Source organism: Meriones unguiculatus, chromosome 21 (genome assembly GCF_030254825.1).
Source record: "Meriones unguiculatus strain TT.TT164.6M chromosome 21, Bangor_MerUng_6.1, whole genome shotgun sequence".
NCBI lineage: Eukaryota > Metazoa > Chordata > Mammalia > Rodentia > Muridae > Meriones > Meriones unguiculatus.
The window spans coordinates 19,585,902-19,605,830 of record NC_083368.1 but is presented as its reverse complement, the minus strand read 5'-3'; the positions used below and the strand labels follow the sequence as shown (position 1 = coordinate 19,605,830).

The 19,929-nt window shown below is 44.5% G+C and overlaps 1 protein-coding gene across 1 annotated transcript in view; it reads right to left on the bottom strand.

The window, feature by feature from the left end:
- The window catches only part of Ccdc146 (coiled-coil domain containing 146), a 113,087-nt gene that overhangs the window by 34,245 nt on the left and 58,913 nt on the right, over positions 1–19,929 (bottom strand). The window contains exons 3-4 of the mRNA XM_021650484.2: positions 8,692–8,774; positions 6,167–6,376 (exon numbers count right to left, since the gene is read on the bottom strand). Of these exons, the coding sequence (XP_021506159.1) occupies positions 6,167–6,376; positions 8,692–8,774 (293 nt within the window). The remainder of the gene's footprint in view (positions 1–6,166; positions 6,377–8,691; positions 8,775–19,929) is intronic.

Below are 19,929 nucleotides of genomic sequence, written 5' to 3'. Positions count from 1 at the left end.
TACCAGAAAGAAAGAAAGAAAAAAACCCAAGAAATATTCCAAGCCATAATGACTGAAGATTTCCTTATGTTAAATAGTCACCAAATTACAGACCCAGGAAGCTTGAAGACCCCACCAGGTAACATAAACGCTCCCCCAAAACTATCAAACATAAATTACAAAAAAAGATTATTAAAGATAAGACAAAAATAATATTCTATAAAATTGGAGGAAAAGCTCGTGGAATCTGCAGAGAGGAAAGGGCCAGAACAATAGCTAACACCTCTTAAAGATCATCTAAGCAGTCACACCTCTCAGGAACAGTGTCACAGGCACTGGTGTGTTTCCTAGATGATTCCGAATCCAGTCAAGTTAACAAGGAAGATTAGTCATTACAAATGCTAATCAGTCATATCAATAATCACCTCTCATGACAATGAAAACACAGATCATGAAAATGAATAAAAAATTAGATCTTGCTATAGGTTGTCTATAAGAAACTCACTTTAAGTAGTCATTTTTAAGTTGGGCTTAAGATTTTTTCCAAATTTGCTCAGCCCAAACATCAAAACCCAGAAGACTTAACTGTACGATAAGGTTTGAGTGAATGGAGCATTATTCACAATGGAGTCTCAGCAGATCCCACTAGTCAGTAGATCCAGGAACAAGGGTCCAAAAGTCTACACCTGCACATCAGGTTTTATTTCTAGGAGTTTTCCCTTGTAATGACGTAGATTTGGGATAGTTTCGTAGGGGGTGTCACACAGAACCTAATACAGATTAGTTGTTCTGAGCACACACTCAAGCTGAATCTTGCGGTTTTGTAGTTTTGGGTGTTTATGACTCAGCTCTTCGAAATTTCCCCCTGCATTGCTGGCACACGGGCATGCTGCCACCAGGGGGTGGTCACGTGCTGCTAGCCACTGCTGATAAGGCAACAGTGGTGACAAGAAGCCAAGATTGTAGTCTTCTCTTTAAGTAAATGTAAAATGGCATTTTCTTTAAACAGACACAGAATCGTTAGTTTACCAGGTAAGATACAATGTTAAAACTAATTGTATTTCTATTATGGAATTCTCCTTTTAAGAAACACGGGCTTTTATTTCCTTTAAGAGGTCTACGTTCTCAAAGATCATAAGCTTAATGTCCTGTACCATGGATGGTCATTTCATTCTTCCATATATCCTTAGTAAAATTATATTAATTATGTATGCATGATTAAGTTTATTTTTATCTAAATTACTATAATGTTTTCCTAGTTGCTAAACAGATCCTGCAATTAGAAACTGAATAGCTATTTTCAAGGCTTTCTGTTGGGAGTAGCTACTACAATTAAATAATTTTAAATCTTATTTATCACATACCAGGCATACTATGTGCAGGGATCTTTACACACATTTCTACACTCCACAGTCTTGCTATGTTGTTCAAGTGAAAACACAGATAAGTCCTTTTCCCCAACTACAGTCACGGCTGTGACGTCACAGGGACTGTCGAGTTTTTGGTGCCAGGCACCTCTGGAATGCGATCTGCTGAAAGACTCAACCAGTTTTACAAGTTCAGATGACTTTCAATTTTTCACATTTATAAATGATGTCACAATGTTGAAAAAATTACATTTCATCTGTTTTTCTCTTCTCAGATTTTCGTTTTTTCATGGCCTTATTGGGACAAGACTTTTTTGTTATGCTAATGTATGCCATATATTATGGTATGTATGAACTCTTAACCTTTTACACTCATATTCAAATTTCAATCTGATTTTTTTTTCCCCTTAGCTTCCCCACTGAAGGAGACTTGACTATCAAATCTCCTTACCTTCCATTCTGTGTCAAAACAGTCCTAATAGATACCATGTCCTGGAGGTTTATGGTTTAAGGGGTACAGGACCAGAGACAAAGCAGGGTGCCCCACACTGCAATCGGTGAGTGAGGGGCATCTCCCACTGAAGGTTCTGGCTAGAAACCATGAGAAGGCAGGTTTCTGAACTGATCCCCAGAGCCATCTCCCTGGATGAACTTTGCAGAGAGGGAGTGGGTCGCTGTGGGAGGCCAAGCTTCCCTGTCCTTGGGATGTTCGAATGACTGACTGATCTTGAGGGAGCCCTTGAGGGAGTCTAGCTCACAGCCAGGGCTAAGCCTAAGCTTGAGACCAACTGAATCAAAACCACTTAGGGTGCTTGAAAAGCATTCACATAGCAGGGCTTGGGGCCTTGGAGGTGGGGGCTAGAATCAGAGCCCTTGGTTCTGGGACTCCTCTGTCTTTTGGATGAGAATCTCAGGTGCTTCTCTTCCTGTACTTGGGGATCCATCTGAGAAACGTTTTTAGAAATTGCTCCAGAAGATGGGTTATTTTCGAGCTGTAAGTTTTTCTTGATGAGTAAGGACCTGACTGCCTGCTCTTTCATTTCTTCCCTCTCAGGGACTCTTGCTGTTGTAAAAAATCACCCCTGTAAGGGCAAGGGACATGGGAGCCATGGCTAAGGCAAATGATACATTTGTATGAAAACGCTATAAGCAAACACATTACCTTGTGTATCAAATTAAATTAAACTGCTTCTAATCCCTTCGGATGAGACAGGAGATGGATCGGTCACATATGACAGGGACCCCAAGGCAGCACTTCAGAGAACGTCTTTGCTGAGGCCAAGAATGCTGAAGGGAAATCTGGCTCCTCTCTTTCTTCCTCTCCTAAGTGAGCAAGCCTGCCTAAAGGTGACAGTGACTAGTCCCTGGAGCTGAGAGAAGCACCTGGACGCCAGGTTGGGACAACTGAACTGACCAGTTCATCTTCCTCCTGTACCTCAGCCCAGTTCTGCACAAATCCTTTAAGAAGCTGCCACACGGGTAGCTGGGTGGTTTCTGTTCGTGGGAGCTTCACGCTACACAGGAGTTCTGCTCTGTTCCTCTTGAGTTCCCACCCTCAAATCTATGCATTTCATCCTGTGAATCTGAGACAAGAACCCAAAGGCCGCTGGCTCATTAAAAGTTTGCTGTGGTTGTGAACTGCTGGTTTACAACTTCTGCACCAAAAGAGGCCCTGCCACTCTGGAAAGACATCCCAATATTCCTGTATCACTTTCTTGCGGATGGGTATGTTCCCTGGTTTCTATTTTGATGTCTTTATTGGACCAAGGACAGAAAATATGTGAAGAGGCTAAGGGATTAGAAGAACCAATACCGAGAGTCACCCAGGATAGCCTGTGCACATGCCCAGCTCTAGCGTCACCACTCTCCTTGTCCGTACCATGACAGAGGACACTGACCACGGTCTTGCTTCCCCAGCTGACCAAGGCTTGTCAGAATCTGTCAGAGCTAGCCCAAGAGACACAATGTACTTGCTAACCAAATTTTAGTGATTACTGGAAAACAGGCAATCCCAAAAGGGTCACAGGAAAAGTAAATGTTTGAAAATATTGAAAGGGAATGTTTGAAAATATTGAAAGCCTTTGTCAGAGAAAGTGTTCAGAAGAATAATGACTTCCTAGGTTGCAAAGTAAGTCCCCTGCAGTATGTATTTAACTACTTATTTATCTATATGCACTTAGCTCACTTAAATATGTTGCACATTTTCTTCCTGAAGTGTAAATTGATCAAGAGATCACCAGTGAGTAGGATCCCTAAACTAAAACTGTAACACAGGTTTAATTATTATATAACTAAACAATTTTACTGATCATTAGCATTTATTAAAAAGCTTATTCTGTGTGAAAACAGAAGTTGCTGGGCCTGCTGGCACATGCCTTTAATTCCAGCACCTGGGAGGCAGAGGCAGAGGCAGAGGCAGAGGCAGAGGCAGAGGCAGAGGCAGAGGCAGAGGCAGAGGCAGAGGCAGAGGCAGAGGCAGAGGCAGAGAGGCAGAGGAGGCAGAGGCAGAGAGGCAGAGGAGGCAGAGGCAGAGAGGCAGAGAGGCAGAGAGGCAGAGAGGCAGAGAGGCAGAGAGGCAGAGAGGCAGAGAGGCAGAGAGGCAGAGAGGCAGAGAGGCAGAGAGGCAGAGAGGCAGAGAGGCAGAGAGGCAGAGAGGCAGAGAGGCAGAGGCAGAGGCAAGCAGATCTCTGTGACTTTGAGGCCAGCCTGGTCTACATAGTGAGATAAGTATAATACAGAAGAGAAAAGAAACAGAGAAAGAAGAAGAAAAGGAGGAGGAGGGGGAGGAGAAGAAAGAAGAGGAGGAGAAGGAAAAGGAGAAGGAGAAAGAGAAGGAAAAGGAATCGGAGGAGGAAGAGAAGGAGAAAAGAGGAGGAGAAGTAGGAAGAGGAGGAAGAGAAGGAAGGAGAGGAGGAGAAGGAGGAGGAAGAGGAGGAGGAGGAGAGGACGAGGAGCCAGCAGTGGTGGAGGCAGGGGCAGTGGCAGCAGCAAACAGGAGAAGACCAGCCAGATTGACAGTAACTCGGGGTTGCCCTCGCCAGTCACCAGTGATTCAGAAGTTCCTGAAGATGCTGGGGAGGAGGATGTTGGCGACTTGGGCTTCTATTATTTAGGCCCTGAATACAACGAGAGTTCGCTGTGCTGAACTGACAAACATCATCTGTATATTTGGATGAATAGCTTGCTCTCATAGGCTTCGTTTATTTTTATCTGTGGATAGAAACGCCTACTTCCCCCCCCCCCCCGGGGAGTGCTGAGTGGATTTATTTCTGTACCATGTAATAGCAAGCGTGTGAAGGCAATGAAACGCAAAGCCCATTATTCTTCCCTGGAATTCCTTTTGGTGGCAAAATTGTTTTGTATGGAAATGAGCTTATCAGTTCCGGAGCTGATGATATTTGAGGATACAGGGGGATCTGCTCGGGGTGTAGTGCCACAGCCTTGTCCTCATCCGGCGAAAGTTGCCACACACCATCCCTTCCCTACCCTAAGGAGCTGGGTGAACAATTCCACTGTCTATACCTAAAAGGCAAGAGGTCCTCCCCACCCCGCCCTGTTCTTTTTTTCTTGGCAGAAATACTTGGAAATTTTAAACAATTTAAAAAACCAGCTGACTTCTGTGCTTCATACCCTTTCACAAAATGTCACGAATTCCTATTTGCAACACTAATGAACAACCACCAATTGTCTTAATTTCATTATTTCCTTCAGCTGAAAGAGTTCACAGAAATAGCTGACTTTCTTTTTATAGTTCTATCTGGAGAGTCTGAACAAGTTTAGACTGAAAGACACACAGAAAAAAAAAAAAAGCCTGAGTTGTTTTTTTTCCCCCCTTCTGAATAGAATGCTGTTCATTAAACTATCTTCTTTATCTTCTCAGTTGAAAAATTAAGCTACAAGGAGAGATTTTAAGACCCAGGGTTCTCACGGTTTTCCAGAGGCTGCTCGGGCATTTGTTGTCTCTCCGAGCAGGGATGAATTGTGTTTTCGCTGTCTGAAGTCTACATACTGTTAAAAATAGCCAAAGCTCTACCACCTTAAATGGTAACGGATTCTAGCAGGGCAGGTTTGGCCTTTCTTTCCTAGTACCCAGGCACAGCACACCACAACACAGAGCACACACCACAGCACACGGCACAGCACAACTCAACATTACAGTCACCGTGAAGCGAGGCAGGCTGAACTTCCATGGGAACCAGGGAGGTCTGGGGAGCGGGTCCTTGCCAGCACCTGCTTTGGTTCACTAAATGACCCCCTCTAGGTCTGAATAAGCGAATGGATCTCCCATGAGGGCGCTACTTTTTCTTTAGTAAGAGGGGACAAAGGGTAGACACAGGGTCCTGTGAACACAGGGTCCTGTGGCTACTGCGCTGTAGCCATAGCACAGTGAAGAAGATGGGCTGTGGGTGCCCAGGAAATGACATGTTGCAGTCAGGAGCCTCAGGTAGAGAGGAGACACGGAGGAGATAAAGAGACAAGGGCAAAGGCAGGGCAGGGGAGGGGAGGAGGCCACCAAGTCCTTGTTCTGCGCAGTGTGCTTCTTGGTAACAGCTTCTAAGCTCTGGAGTTCCTGACACACAGAAAACACAGCAGGGATTTCTGCCACCAGACTTATTTTCCCAGCGCTGGTGTGATCTTTTAGTACAGGGAATCGAGGGGAAAACTAACTTGGCTGGTAGTTACTAGTTCATACTCCTTATAGATAAAAATGCCTTCCCGACTTAACTGGTCAGTTAAAAGAGCCATCTCCAGCAAGCAGGGAGCTCACCCGGTCAGCCCGTGCAGACAGTGGGACCGTTTCCGGGGCGCTGGGGACTCACCTGTTCAATCTGTACTGAGTGTGGTACTCCCTTTCTTGCACCGCGTTGTATTCGTTTTGGTACTTGAGCAGCTGCTCCCGCAGCTTGGAGACCTCGGTGGAGACCACGTCGGGGAAGTCGTCAGCTTCCTGCAGGCGGACCAGCTGCTCCTGGATCTGCTCCGTGTAGTGCTTGGCATTCTCCAGCAGCTGCAGCTCGGACTCCTGTGTGCTGGGTTACAGGGAACGACACTGCCCGTGAGAAGGCGCACCCCTCCAGGACGCGCCCCCTTACTCCTGAGACGACCTGGGAGCCCGACACAGCTCTTCCCATGCCTGGGTACAGTTCACTTCAGTCATGCGTGGGGCTAAGGCTCAGCACAGGCAGGAACGTGGCTGGGCTACTGAGTCAGCCTCAGTGCCTGGCAGTAAGTTCCTCCAGAGGTCCTGAGATCCAGAGAGTGGGGACAAGGAGAAAGGGTGTCATTCTGAAGCAACAGGATATTCCCTCTGAATCTGAAGAAAGACCAGGACCTCCAAGGAAGGGGTAAACAGAGAGAGGAAAGAGAGACACTAAAGTACTGGAGCAACCCATCTTTCTTGGTGCCTTTAACTTCTCCAGACACGAATGCACCCGAATCCTTTCTCCTTACTGAACTATGATATGACATCAAGCACTCTTCTAAGGGCCATCACTGGGAAACTGGGGAAGTTCTATAACATTCTGGACAGTAATTAATCAGCTTTTAATCTTACCCTAGGCCTGGCCAGAACTAGACTTGAACACCACAGAAAAGAGGGTTCCTACAACCCTGGTTGTATTCTATGGCCTTGTCCCTGTTCAGAGAAGTGTCTGCTACAGACAAATTGTCCTTGACCCATCCCTGAGAATATTCTAGAACTCCTGCATGTGATGAGCTAGTGCTGCTCCAGACTCCTAGTAGACGTGACCTATCTGGACCAGGTGCCTTGACATCAGTGAGCCCCACCTGGACTCACAGGCAGGCCTTTGTTGTTTTCTGTTTTGAAGCCAGCACTCTCTATGTGCGGAGCCCATTACATTTCCTTACACGAGAAAAACCTCTGGGTTTCGGCTCCTTTGCAGAGATGCCCGATATCCTGATCAGGTCTGTCTCAGCTGAGATGGCTGGCTTCCACGATGTCCCCACGCTTTACTGGGTCATGTGTTCAGTGGCATCCAGCCAAACATTTATTGGAACATCATGTGTTCCAGGAACTGTGGTAGGCGCCAGAGAGCAAGCGGAGCCATGCTGATGAAAACGCCTCCAGTTTACAGGAATGGAAGCGGGGGCTATTCTCTTATGCTTCGGTACTCTTGTACATGAACATGGTGTTCATCTGGCCTGACCTGGGCTCCTTATGCTGACAGCTCTCCAACGCTGAACTGTCACTGTTGGATCAGGCCATAGCGCTCTTCCCACAGAGAGGAGGGGAGCATGGGGGTGGGCTTCCAGTCAGAACACAGGGGGCCGTTTACACATATGCTTGTGACGTGCAAGTGTCAGTGGAGGAGAATTTTACTTCTGATGTAGTCTTGTGGAAATCCCAGTCAGTGTGGGCCCAGTACTTCCAACCTGTATGCAGGCCTAAGCAGCAAAAGCATAGCGTTTGCTTCTCCATGCTTTCTTTTCCTATGGGCTTGAGACAGAGTGGTGGGTTTTGTAAGGGGCAGAGAAGGAAGTGAGGGGTCAAGAGGAGGTAAAATGTGAGTAGCAGAGGGCTAGGAGCTGTTTCACAGCACAGGCTGGAAGCAGAGGATATCACTGCATAGTTCTGTGTCCTGCACTGATAATTCGCCACTGAAGAGAAATAGCTTCAATTCCCAGTGGTAAATAGTAGGCTCTGGGCAAAGCTGCTAGTATTTTGAGGGCGCCTAGTATTCTGATCTGCTGCCGATGTGGACCTAGCTAAAGAGAGGTAGGAGGGAGTGGTGAGCAGAGGTCCACATTTAGATGTCAGTCTGAGCCATCATAGAATCTATACTATGAATGACCGCTAGGGAGGTTTCCTGCAGGACCGCACATGGCTTCAGTGTCCCACAAAAATCCTCTTGTGGAAAGTGTTGCCAACAGTCACCATACATAAGGATACTCATTAGCACCCACGTCCCCCTGCCCAAGAGCTGCTCCTGGACCTTAGACACATGCTTATCACCTCAGAGGTCAAGAGCTAATTTCTCCAGGAGCAGCTCTTGATGAGGGATAGAAGCAAGCGAACAAATACCTCGGCTTTCTTGGTGGCAGCGCCGATATGATTCCATACACTCAAGTCAGGAAGTCCATGAGATTGGGCCTTGGCTGCCCACAGCATGAACCACAGATGGGCCCACCCCACCTGGATTCCTCCCTCAGCCTCCCTTCCCCACTCACTCACAATGCCTTTTCCAATAATTTCTCAAACTGCTTGGGACTCTGATCCTTGCCCCAGACTCCACATTTGGAGGGAACATAAATGAAGACAAGTCTTATTCAGAAACAGGAAATACAGAGATGATACAAGATGGCTCCTTGTTGGCAAATCGCATACCTCACCACTGTGTCGTGTAGCAAGGTGTACTTGGCTTTCAGCTCTGCCATTCTGGTTCCAGGAAGTTTCCCCAGGGAATACAACTAGCAAAGAGAACATAAGTTACTGTTAGCCACTGCTGCCCTCGTGCCTATTGAGATAAAAAGGACTTACATGTGTCTTCTAAAATCTTTCAGCTAAGCCTTAGAGAGGTTACATGTGCAGTAATTATGGCACTTTGAATTCACACAAAGGAGTCCCAGCCCATCTCTTGTAAGATTCTTATTCTTGAACAAGTCTTTAACGTCCTCAAGGCTATGATTTCTTCACCTAGAAGCTCAAAGAATTAAATATCTTCTTGTTCTAAAAATATAGTTCTATGCTAAGCAAACATTTTGAAGAGTGGGGACTACGTGGACAGCTGCTTGTGCGCTGAGAGGAGGGAATCACTGAGCAAGCACTGTGCATCAGTGACTTTGTTCTCTGAAATGCCCTGGTACCCAGGGCTTATTTTTCCCATCTGAAACCAAAGCAAAAGGACCTCCCTAAGGTTTTAGTTAAAACCACCAGGACTTAAACTTGAGTAGTCCAGCTTAAAAACACAATCCAAGCCCACGTCCCTTGCCTGATATCTCTGAAGGCAAAGTTTACTGTCTGTATATGTATTATTTGTTCCTTTTTCATTTCTGCTAAAATGTATCTGGTTTAGTCGCTGAGAAGAGGAATATTTAGCTAAGAAATATCAGCCACTACAGTTTCACCCTATTAAAAGTCATAATGCAATGAGAAATTCTATGGTTGAATTATGGATAATTTGGTAGCATATAATAATTTGGTGCCATAAAGTAGAACTTAGAGTCATGTTGTTCAGCCCACCCACTTTCCTTATTCCACTAGGCCCAGTCACACCATCTCCCAGCTAGATGCCTGCAAGACCTTTCACCTGCCTCCTTTTCCTCTTGCTCTCCTGCTCTTGGTCCCACTCAATGATCCTACCTGGTTATCTTTCACAGTGATTCTTTTCAGACACTAGACAAAGTCCAAGTTATAGGAGGTGCTCAAACCCTTCAAATAACATGTCTGAGCTGGTTTTCTATTGCTATGATAAAACACCATGATCAAAAGCACCTTGGGGGAGGGACAGGCATATTTGAGCTTACACTTCCATATCACCATCCATCACTGAGGCAGCTCAGGACAGGAACTCAAGCAGGGCAAGAACCTGGCGGCAGAGGCTGATGCAGAAGCCATGGGAGGTTGTTGCTTACTGGCTTGCTTCCTATGTCTTGCTCAGCCTGCTTTTGAATAAAATCCACTACCACCAGCTCCGGGGATGATAGCTTCCCCCATGGGCCGGACCCTCCCCCATCAATCACTAAGAAAATGGCCTACAGGCTTGCCTGTAGGAAGCATTTTCTTACTTGGACTTTTTAGATACTCTAGTTTGTGTCAGGTTGTCTCCATAGGAATTCTCAGATGACTCTAGTTTGTACTAAGTTGACAAGAAACTAACCAGCACACAAAATAAAATTGAAGACCCATGGGGTTCTAGACCTTGAGGTCCTACATGACCCTGACCATCTCTTAGCATCTTTTTGAGCTCCCAGATTTCTGCCACACTGGCTGCCTTTTGTTACCATAGTCTCTGTCTTAGTCATTGTTCTATTGCTGCGCAGACACCATGTCCAAGGCAACTTTTATAAAGGAAAGCATTTGATTGGGGCTTACTGACAGTTTCAGAGGATTAGTCCACTATTATTATCCTGGTGGGGAACAGACAGGCGTGGTGCTGTAGCAGTAACTGAGAAGTTTATGTTCTGATCCACAGGCAGGGGAGAAAGAGGAAGAGAAAGAGAGAGAGAGACGGAGATAAAGACAGAGTCAGACAGACAGAGACAGAGGGATAGAGAGACAGAGACAGACTAGGTCTGGCCTGGGCCTTGGAAACCTCAAAGCCCACTTATAGTGACACACCTTCTCCAACAAAGCCACACCTCCTAATCCTTTCCAAATTGTTCATCAACTGGTGACTAATCATGTAAGTATATGAGCCTATGAGAGCCATTTTTACTCAAACCACCACTGACTCACAGATCTCTTTCCTTCTCCATGGTCTCTCTTTGGCCATTCTTTACTCCCTTTCTTCACCCCAACCCTTCTTCCCAATCCTCCTGCTTCCAGAACTCAGTACTTGATAAAAATACAATACATTATGATCTGTTTATGGGACTGATTTTTGTCTTTCCTAACTAGTGTATAAGTCCCACAAGGAAGGGGCCTGGGTGGCCTTGTTCTTCACTGCATTCCTCGCCAAAGATTTCCAGGCATGTCGATGGGATGGAATAAATGTATATGCTTATCAGCAAGTGAATGGAATCACGGGCAAAACACAAGAGTCTGAGTCCACACAGACAGGCTTCATGGTCTTTCAAATTCAAGTCATAATAGGAAATGTTAAACGAGTCATGAACCAGTTACTTGTGAAATGGTCAGAGGTCTTTCATAAGCCCACAGCCCTTGTTTTCTGAACCAGTAGGTGAAATGTGGTCAACAGGCTTTTTAAAAAAAAAAAAAAAAAAAGACCTCTTTTTTTCCTCACTACACTAACTACCTTAGGATATATTCAAGTGTCACCTTAAATGGAGTATAGCTTTGATTTTACACAGCCTTTCCCAGAGCAGTGTCAGCAACGATAGAGACCACAAGAGCTCCAGGAGCAGGCTGAGAGCTCTGTGACATCAGTGGAGGCAGACCAGCAAAAGAATGATAGAAACCCCAAGGCAAGAGGGAGGAAAATGGCCCTACAAGAGGTCGACACTGATACTCATGTCCAGAGGTATCACAAGTCGAAGATGAAGGGGGACGTCTTGAAAGCAACAAGAAAAGCAACCTAAATTTAAATGTGGCTCATTATTAACAAGGGGATCAGGTGACAAGTGACTTCTCACTAGAGCAATAGAAAGCCAGCCATCAGTAGAGATGACATATCCAGGGTGATTAAAAACCAAACCAAACCAAAACCAAAGCTCTCCGTCCAAAAGCAGCTTTCAAAAGTGAAGGGAACACAAAGACATTCCAAGATAAACCAAAACGGAGAGAAGAGCTGTGGGCAGATCTGGCTTATATGAAATACTAAAGCATGTTCTCCAGGCTGAAAGGACGTGCTCTCAGTCAGTAACGCAAACACACACGGAAGAGCGGAAGAGGACCCAAGCAAACGGAAAAACAGGCTCATGTAGACGCCTGAACACAAATGTTCACAACAGCATCCTTTACAGCAGTTTCAGAAGAAACATTTAGGGGCTGGGGAGCTGTCTCAGTGGGTAAGAACACTTGTTTCTCTTGCAAGAGGACTCAGGTTTGGTTCCCAGCACCCACACCACTACACACAGTAACCTGTAACTCCAGTTCCTGGAAACCCGACATCTTTTTCTGGCCTCTGTGGACACTGCAAACACATGGCCCACACAAAATTTAAAAAGATCTTTGAAAAAAGAAACATTTGATATGCCCATCAATTGACAAATGATTGGAAAAACAAGCAGTGCAGTATTATTCTACAGTTTTAAAGAGTAAAGGAGTCCTGATACTGCAAGGCAGAGCTTGCACTCATTAAGACCATGAGAAGCAGCCCAGACACAAAAGGCCACATTCCATATTTGTCTTGCACAGGCAAATCTTCTCAAACGAAACAGATTTAGTGGTTAGGTAGATATGGCAGCCAAGAGGAGTAGCAGCATGTAAAGAATGTGACACAACATTTATTTTTGGTATAATAGAAATATTCTAGAATTAGAACATTCTGATAGTACACTCTGCATACATGCTAAAATTCGCTGGAGTATATTTTAATAAGCTATGTGCATTTAAACTCAATAAAATAAAAACAGAAGTATAAATTCAAGATGCTAATATGAAAAAAAGATGTGCAACTGGAAAATTCCAAGAAATTAGTACAGCTGAATTAAAAAGTCAAGCATATGCCAGGTGATGGCTGCAGTGCACACCTTTAGTCCCAGCACTTGGGAGGTCAAGGTAGGCAGATCTCTGTGAATTTGAGTCCAGCCTGGTCTACAGAATAAGTTCCAGGAAAGCTAGGGCTACACAGAGAAACCCTGTCTTAAAAAATCAATAATAATAATAACAATAATAAAATAAAATGATAAATAAATAACAAGTATAAAGTCATTACTATCATTCTTAAAATCCTATCTTTGTACATTAACAAGGTCGAGTAACAATGCCATATTAGCAACAAACACTTCATATCATCCACAGTACATCCACAGTGTACTCTTTATTGTCATTTTTCCACCGAAAGAAGCCAACAAATGTCAAGAAAATGGCCGGTTGCAGATGTGGCGCAGGGGGAGACGCAATGTGAAGCTGAGCCGTCTTGAGCCGGAAAGTAAGGTCTTCACGTAGAACAGGCACAACCGGATTTCACCTTTGAGTGTGGGAATAGATAGCCAGAAGATCCAACCTGAAACATTCCCCAGGCTCTAAGTATGAACCCAGTTTCCTATCTCTCTCTTTCTGCTCCTCACTCCCTTCCTTCCTTTTTTCCTTTGTCCTTCCTTTCCTGGATTGCACAGGTACTGTTTTTAATAATTAAAGGCTCTTAAAGTACACTAGATGTGATTGCTGTAACAGTGGAGAATCAGAGCGGGGTTTGAAGCTGAAGCCTGGTGGGTCAGATCTGAGAGGCAGACAGCCAGACTGAAGCTCTGACAGAGCTTGTGTCTCCTCTGAATTCAGTGCCGTCCCTAACAGCAAACTGCTTGAGCTCTAGCAGCAGGTGGGCCGAGGACATGTGTTAGCAGGTTTTATGGCCACAGATAAAGCAGGAAGTCTAGAGAGGTTTGCCTCTTGGCTGTCTTTATCATTCCACTGGCCCTTGGCACCCTAAAGAACTCATAGAATCTCAGTGGACAAAACACTTCATTTGCCTTTGTAGGTTCTATATAAATCAAGTCAACTCACAGATGTTCAGGAAGAAATAACCTTCTTCTTTTCATCTCTCTTACTGAAAGCAAATCTTTTATGAAGAAAACAATCAAACTATTTAAAATTTATTTGCGTCCCTGAAATTAAAATGTCAGGGCTGAGGAGGTGGCTCCCTCAGTAAAGTATGAAGACTTTTTTGAGTCTGGGTGAGTTTCTGTGTAAAAAAGCCAGTTGGCAGCACGTACCTGTAATTCCAGCACTTCGGAGGCTGAAATGTGCAGAACCTCGGAGCTCCCTGGCTATCTGGTATAGCTGGACCAGCAAACTCTGGGTTCAGGGAGAGCCCCTGGCTCACAAAATAGAGGAGAGTGATGGAGGAAGACAGTTGATGTCAATCTGTGGTTTCCACACGCCACAGGTGTACACACACACACACAAATAAGAATAAATAAGTCATAATTTGGATGCTCACACTCAGCAAAAGGTTCCTTTTCCATGAAGCTATGGATTGTTTGAGGCTGTCCTTCCAGGGTGGGAACTTTGGACTCATTTCTAGTGGATAAAATGTTTTATTCATCCACAGTATCACATGTGGAAAAAATGGTTGTATTTTCACACTGCACAATGCAAGTGGGTACAGAAACCAAGTGTGTCATATTTGAAAAATGCAGAATCAAAGAAATAAAGCATGAAGGACAGTGTTAGAGAGTATACACATGAAAGGTTAAATATAATGTCAGAAGTTCACAAATACGATTTCACAATAGGGGCTTGTGTTACTGAACTGCCCCTTTGGTAATTGTGACTTGAAGGAAACATTTACTCTGCAGCTAAAGGTTTAACAAGAGTTCACGATTTGTGGAGGGCACACAGTAGTATGAAAGCTATTTCAAAAATTGAAATTTTAGGACATTCCAAGGAAAGTAACAGCTCACTAAGATCTTGTACCAAATGACCTTATCTGAAAGGGGTCAGCATGAGAAAATCATTAGTGTTTGTGTGGGTGTGCACAGGGACCCTGGGTATGTCCAAGGTGTTCTGGCCTTTTGGGCAGCATCTGCTGGTCTGGCTTCCTTTAGGAAATGCCTAGCATGCTTCTGGATGTCACATGAGCTTGAAAGTATACATCTTTCCACTCCTGTACATCTCTTGTGCACCTCTCTGTTTCACAGAAAATCACCAGCACAACCATTTGAAGTGATTTCCAAAAGCATTCATGCTCTCAGCTACACTGCTTCATCCTTCCTTTGTTTGACATTTCTAACTGGACAGTAATTATGTCAGCCCTATGTTTTCCCACCTGCCTGGACTCATCTTCCACGTCAACAGGTTCATTTATCATCGGTGCCTCTCCTCACTGATTCCTCCTAGATATTAAAAGGGAAGCGTTTGTTTGTTTCTTCTTGATCAAGTCCAATCCATCTCCCTGTGCTATGACATACTTTGCCAGGTCTTCCTAGGCATGACGTCATCAGTTAGGGTATCATCTCTCCTTAATAATCTCTGCGTTCCCTTCACGTTGGCTCAGCATCACATACATAACGCACACACTTTAGCTTGAATTCCAGCTCTAGCGACTTTCAAGCTATATAATGTGGAATAATATTTAATCAGTCTATGACTCAGTTTACTCAGCTGCAAAAGACAGGAAAAAAACGGTCCTCGTGTCTCTGTCAACTTGACAGAAATCTAGAGTCACCTGGGAAGAAGAACCGCAGCTTGAGGATTTTTCAGGATTGGCCTGGCTTACACTAGTTGATATAAGAGGGCCTGCCCAGCAGTGGGTGGTGCAAATCTCTGCAGGTGGCTCTGCATTGCGTAAGAAAGATAGCTGAACAAGCCGGCAGCCAGGTCTCTCTGGATTCTGCGTCTTCTCCTGCCTCCAGGTTCCCATCTTCAATTCTTTCCCTGCCTTCCCTTTACGGTGGACTGCAACCTGGAAGGTGAAATAAACCCTCCCGTCCCCCAAGGTGATTCTGGTCCTGATGTTTATCATAGCACCAGAAAGCGAGCTAGGACAGTCCCTATCTTATACGACAGGGTAAGACAGACTGAATCAAGATACCTCATACTATTAGCATTTCAGTTCACAAACCAAGGTTTAGTGGATGGCAGCCATTTTGTCGTCATTATCCTCAACCCACAAATCTGTCCAGTGTTCTCACATAAAAGCAAACAAGGAAGTCCAGTGCAGATGTTACACTCCTGTGTGATGACCCCTTCTTTTCTTGCATTTTCATCTCTTCTGCTCCCTCTCTTTATTCTCTTGCCTTCACTGACACACTGACTGACTGCCAGCACGGTGATGCTGACTGGAACTCCTCATTCTTCTTGTTGTTAAAAGATGGTTCTCTTCATCTCTGTCAGGGGTTGGGCTGGGACAGTACTTATTGTTATTTGTGGCTCACTCATCTCTTTCTCCATGTCACATTTGCTAATTCTGTTTGGCGACTTCTTCATTTGGAGACTTAAGTATTGTCTTTACAAGTCTGATTTGGGACTTTTGCAAACTGTTGCTTCCCCTGGTATACTTGCCTTTTATCTTTTTTTGAGAGAGAGAGATTTTTTCTTTTTCTTCTTAATTTTTTATTAATTACACTTTATTCACTTTGTATCCCTCCTGTAGCGCCCTCCCTCCTCTCCTCTCAAGCCCTCTCTCCTCCTTCTCCACACATGCCCCTCCCCAAGTCCACTGATGGGATGGGGCATCTTCTTTTCCTTCCTTCTGATCTTAGTCTATCAGATCTCATCAGGAGTGGCTGCATTGTCTTCCTCTGTGGCCTGGTAAGACTGCTCCCCCCTCAGGGGGAGGTGATCAAAGAGCAGGCCAATCAGTTCATGTCAGAGGCAGTCCCTGTTCCCATTACTGTGGAACCCACTTGGACACTGAACTGCCATGGGCTACATCTGTGGAGGGGTTCTAGGTTATCTCCATGCATGGTACTTGGTTGGAGAATCCATCTCAGGAAAGACCCCTGTGCACAGAATTTTTGGTTCTGTTGCTCTCCTTGTGGAGTTCCTGTCCTTTCCAGATCTTACTATTTCCCACTTCTTTCATAAGATTCCCTGCACTCTGCCCAACAGTTGGCCATAAGTCTCAGCATCTGCTTTGATACTTTTCAGGGCAGAGCCTTTCAGAGGCCCTCTGTGGCAGGCTCCTAACTTGTTCCCTGTTTTCTCCTTCTTCTGATGTCCATCCTCTTTGCCTTTCTGGATGGGGATTGAGCATTTTAGCAAAAGTCCTCCCTCTTGATTAGTTTCTTTAGGTGTACAGATTTTGGTAGGTTTATCATTTATTATATGTCTATATGAGCAAGTATATACTGTGTGTGTGTCTTTCTGCTTCTGGGATAGCTCACTCAGAATGATCTTTTCCAGTTCCCACCATTTATCTGCAAATTTCATGATTTCCTATTTTTTTTTTATTGCTGAGTAATATTCCATTGTGTAGATGTACCACAATTTCTGTATCCATTCTTCAGTTGAGGGGCATCTGGATTGTTTCCAGCTTCTGACTATTACAAATAAAGCTGCTACAAACATGGTTGAGCAAATGTCCTTATTGTGTACTTGAGCCTCTTTTGGATATATGCCTAGGAGTGGTATAGCTGGATCTTGAGGAAGCGCTGTTCCTAATTGTCTGAGAAAGCGCCAGATTTTTTTTCAGAGTGGTTGTACAAGTTTACATTCCCACCAGCAGTGGAGGAGGGTTCCTCTTTCTCCACAACCTCTCTAGCATGTGTTGTCACTTGAGTTTTTGATCTTGGCCATTCTGATGGATGTAAGGTGAAATCTCAGGGTTGTTTTGATTTGCATTTCCCTGATGGCTAATGGGGTTGAGCATTTCTTTAAGTGTTTCTCTGCCATTCGATATTCCTCTATCGAGAATTCTGTTTAGTTCTGTTTCCCATTTTTTAATTGGATTACTTGATTTGTTGCTTTTCAACTTCTGTATTCTTTTTGCCAATATACAAAATATTCATAATAACTGCTCTAATGTCCCTATCTACCAGTTCTACTTCTGTGTTTCTCCCATTGGGTATTTTTTTTCTTGTAACAGGTGAAATTTTCTTGCTTTTTTTTTTTTCTTTTGCATGACTGGCAATTTTGGGGGTGAGGAGCATAGACTTTTCATGTTTCATTTTATTTTGAGAATTCTGTATATGAGCATAATGCATTTTTACCACATCTGCCCCTCCCTGCCCCACCAACTCCTCTTAAGTCTCCCCACATCTTTTTCTAAAATTCATATCCTCTTTATATGCAATCTACTGAGTTCGGTTAGAGTTGCCCATATGTACATGGTTTTGGGCAGGTCACTGAGGTATGGTCAACTGATCAGGGGCTTGATGCTCCCTTCCTCACAGCCATTGACTGCCTGTAGCTCTTTGACTAGGAATGGGGCCTCGTGAGCCTTTCCCCAGTCTGTGCTGGCATGTGACGGTGTGGTCTTGTGCCGGCAGCCATTTTGTTGAGAGCTCACGGGGGCAGAGTTCCTGTCATGCCCAGAAGACACTATCTCACTGCAGTCCTCCCGATCCTCTGGCTCATACAGTCTTATCACTGCCTCATCCTGGATGCTCCCTAATCCTTTGGAACAGGGGTTGTGTTACTCTTGTTTCCTTCGGTGACCCTCCACTTAAAAGTTGGTATTCCTCAGGATTTGGCCCTCGCCCTCTAGAGAACTATGGCGTCTGGAATGATGGGTATTTCTTCCATAAATCCTGTTGAATTGTATTCTTCTGGATAATTCTAGATAAGCTACAAAGTGCCATGTACAAATCCTCATTACTTCCCATTGAGATGTTGGCAATAACTAGCTTTCCTGGCTACCTTGAGTTTGTCCTATAAGCTCCCAGATGACACAATGCTCACCTTGATTGAAAACTGGCTTCAGGATTCAGCTATGTTCCATTACATAGCATACAAAGCCTTCATTAATCCAACAATTGTCACCCCTCTAAATCTCTTTTCTCTGACTTTGATGTCACTGGCCATTTCAGCACCATAAAATAGTTCTTGTTTTTGAGATTAATGATGCCATCAAGATAGCTGGCTGGTGCTGGCCCACGTCTTTAATCCCAGTAACTCAAGGAGGTAGAGGCAGATGGATATCTGTCAGTTCAAGGCCAGCCTCATCTACAAAAATAAGTCCAGGACAACCAAGTCTACACAGAGAAACTGTCTCGAAGAAAAACAACAATACAAAACAAAAACAAAATATTAAAAAAAAATCCCACCTACATGTTAATGTCTTAACTCCTGGAACATGTGTGTTACTTTCCAGGGCAAAGAGAATTCTGCCGATAGAGTAAGAATGCTGACCTTGAGGTAAAGGGAGTCCTGTGGATTTCCAGGTGAGCCTGATCTAATCTCCAGAGTCTTCAGAAACAGAGACTCCTTTCTGGGTAGGTTAGAATGATGAACCAGAGAGAGGGAGAGCAGTCTGGAAAGTAGGTAGGTCTTTATCCCATTGCCGCAGGCTTTGAACATGGAGGAAGGTTGGTCATGAGCCAAACAGTAAAAGTGGCCAGATGTTCTCCCTTAAAGAACATAGCCTGAGAAACAACCTGATTTTGGCCAACTATGACCCAAGTTGGACTTATGACCTTCAGAGCTATAAGATGGTAAAATTATGTTTAAGCCACTAAATTTGTGGTAATTTTTTATGATAGTAATAGAAAACCAGTAGAGTTCCCAAGCTGTTGGACTCTCTCATTTGTGATTTCTTCACTCTTTTCTACTCTCAGCACTACTCTTAAAATATCCTGGGAGTCAACCCAGGCACATGCCTATAATCCCAGCACTTGGAAAGTAGAGACAGAAAGATCAGGAGTTCAAGGCCAGCCTCATCTACATGAGACCTTGTCCCAGGAAAACAGTAGCTAAAAAAGTAAATAAATCAATGTGGTCACCATCTGTGGCTCCTTTCAGGTAAAACTTTCAGGCAAAATTACTTCTTTCTCTCCACTGCTTCTACATGCTCAGGCACCCTGCTCAGTGTACACGTGTGTCACTGTTACTGACACACTTGCAGGCATGTCTCAGACTGTGCACTCCTTGGTGGTGAAAGGGTCCTCACTGTTCTCTGGCACTGACTTCTAGCACAGCTTGGCATCTTGCAAGATCTCATTAATTTTGACTAAACTGTTGTTGCCTTGAGTTTTCTTACAGCAATATACTTGGGAGACCTTGGGTTCGCCTACTCCTTTCCACTCCAACTCCTCTGTCACAGAAGGCAAATGGGAGGGGAGTAGAGACAAGTGTTTTGACCTAACGTGGGATCAGGAAAGCAGCGATGTGCTGGACAGA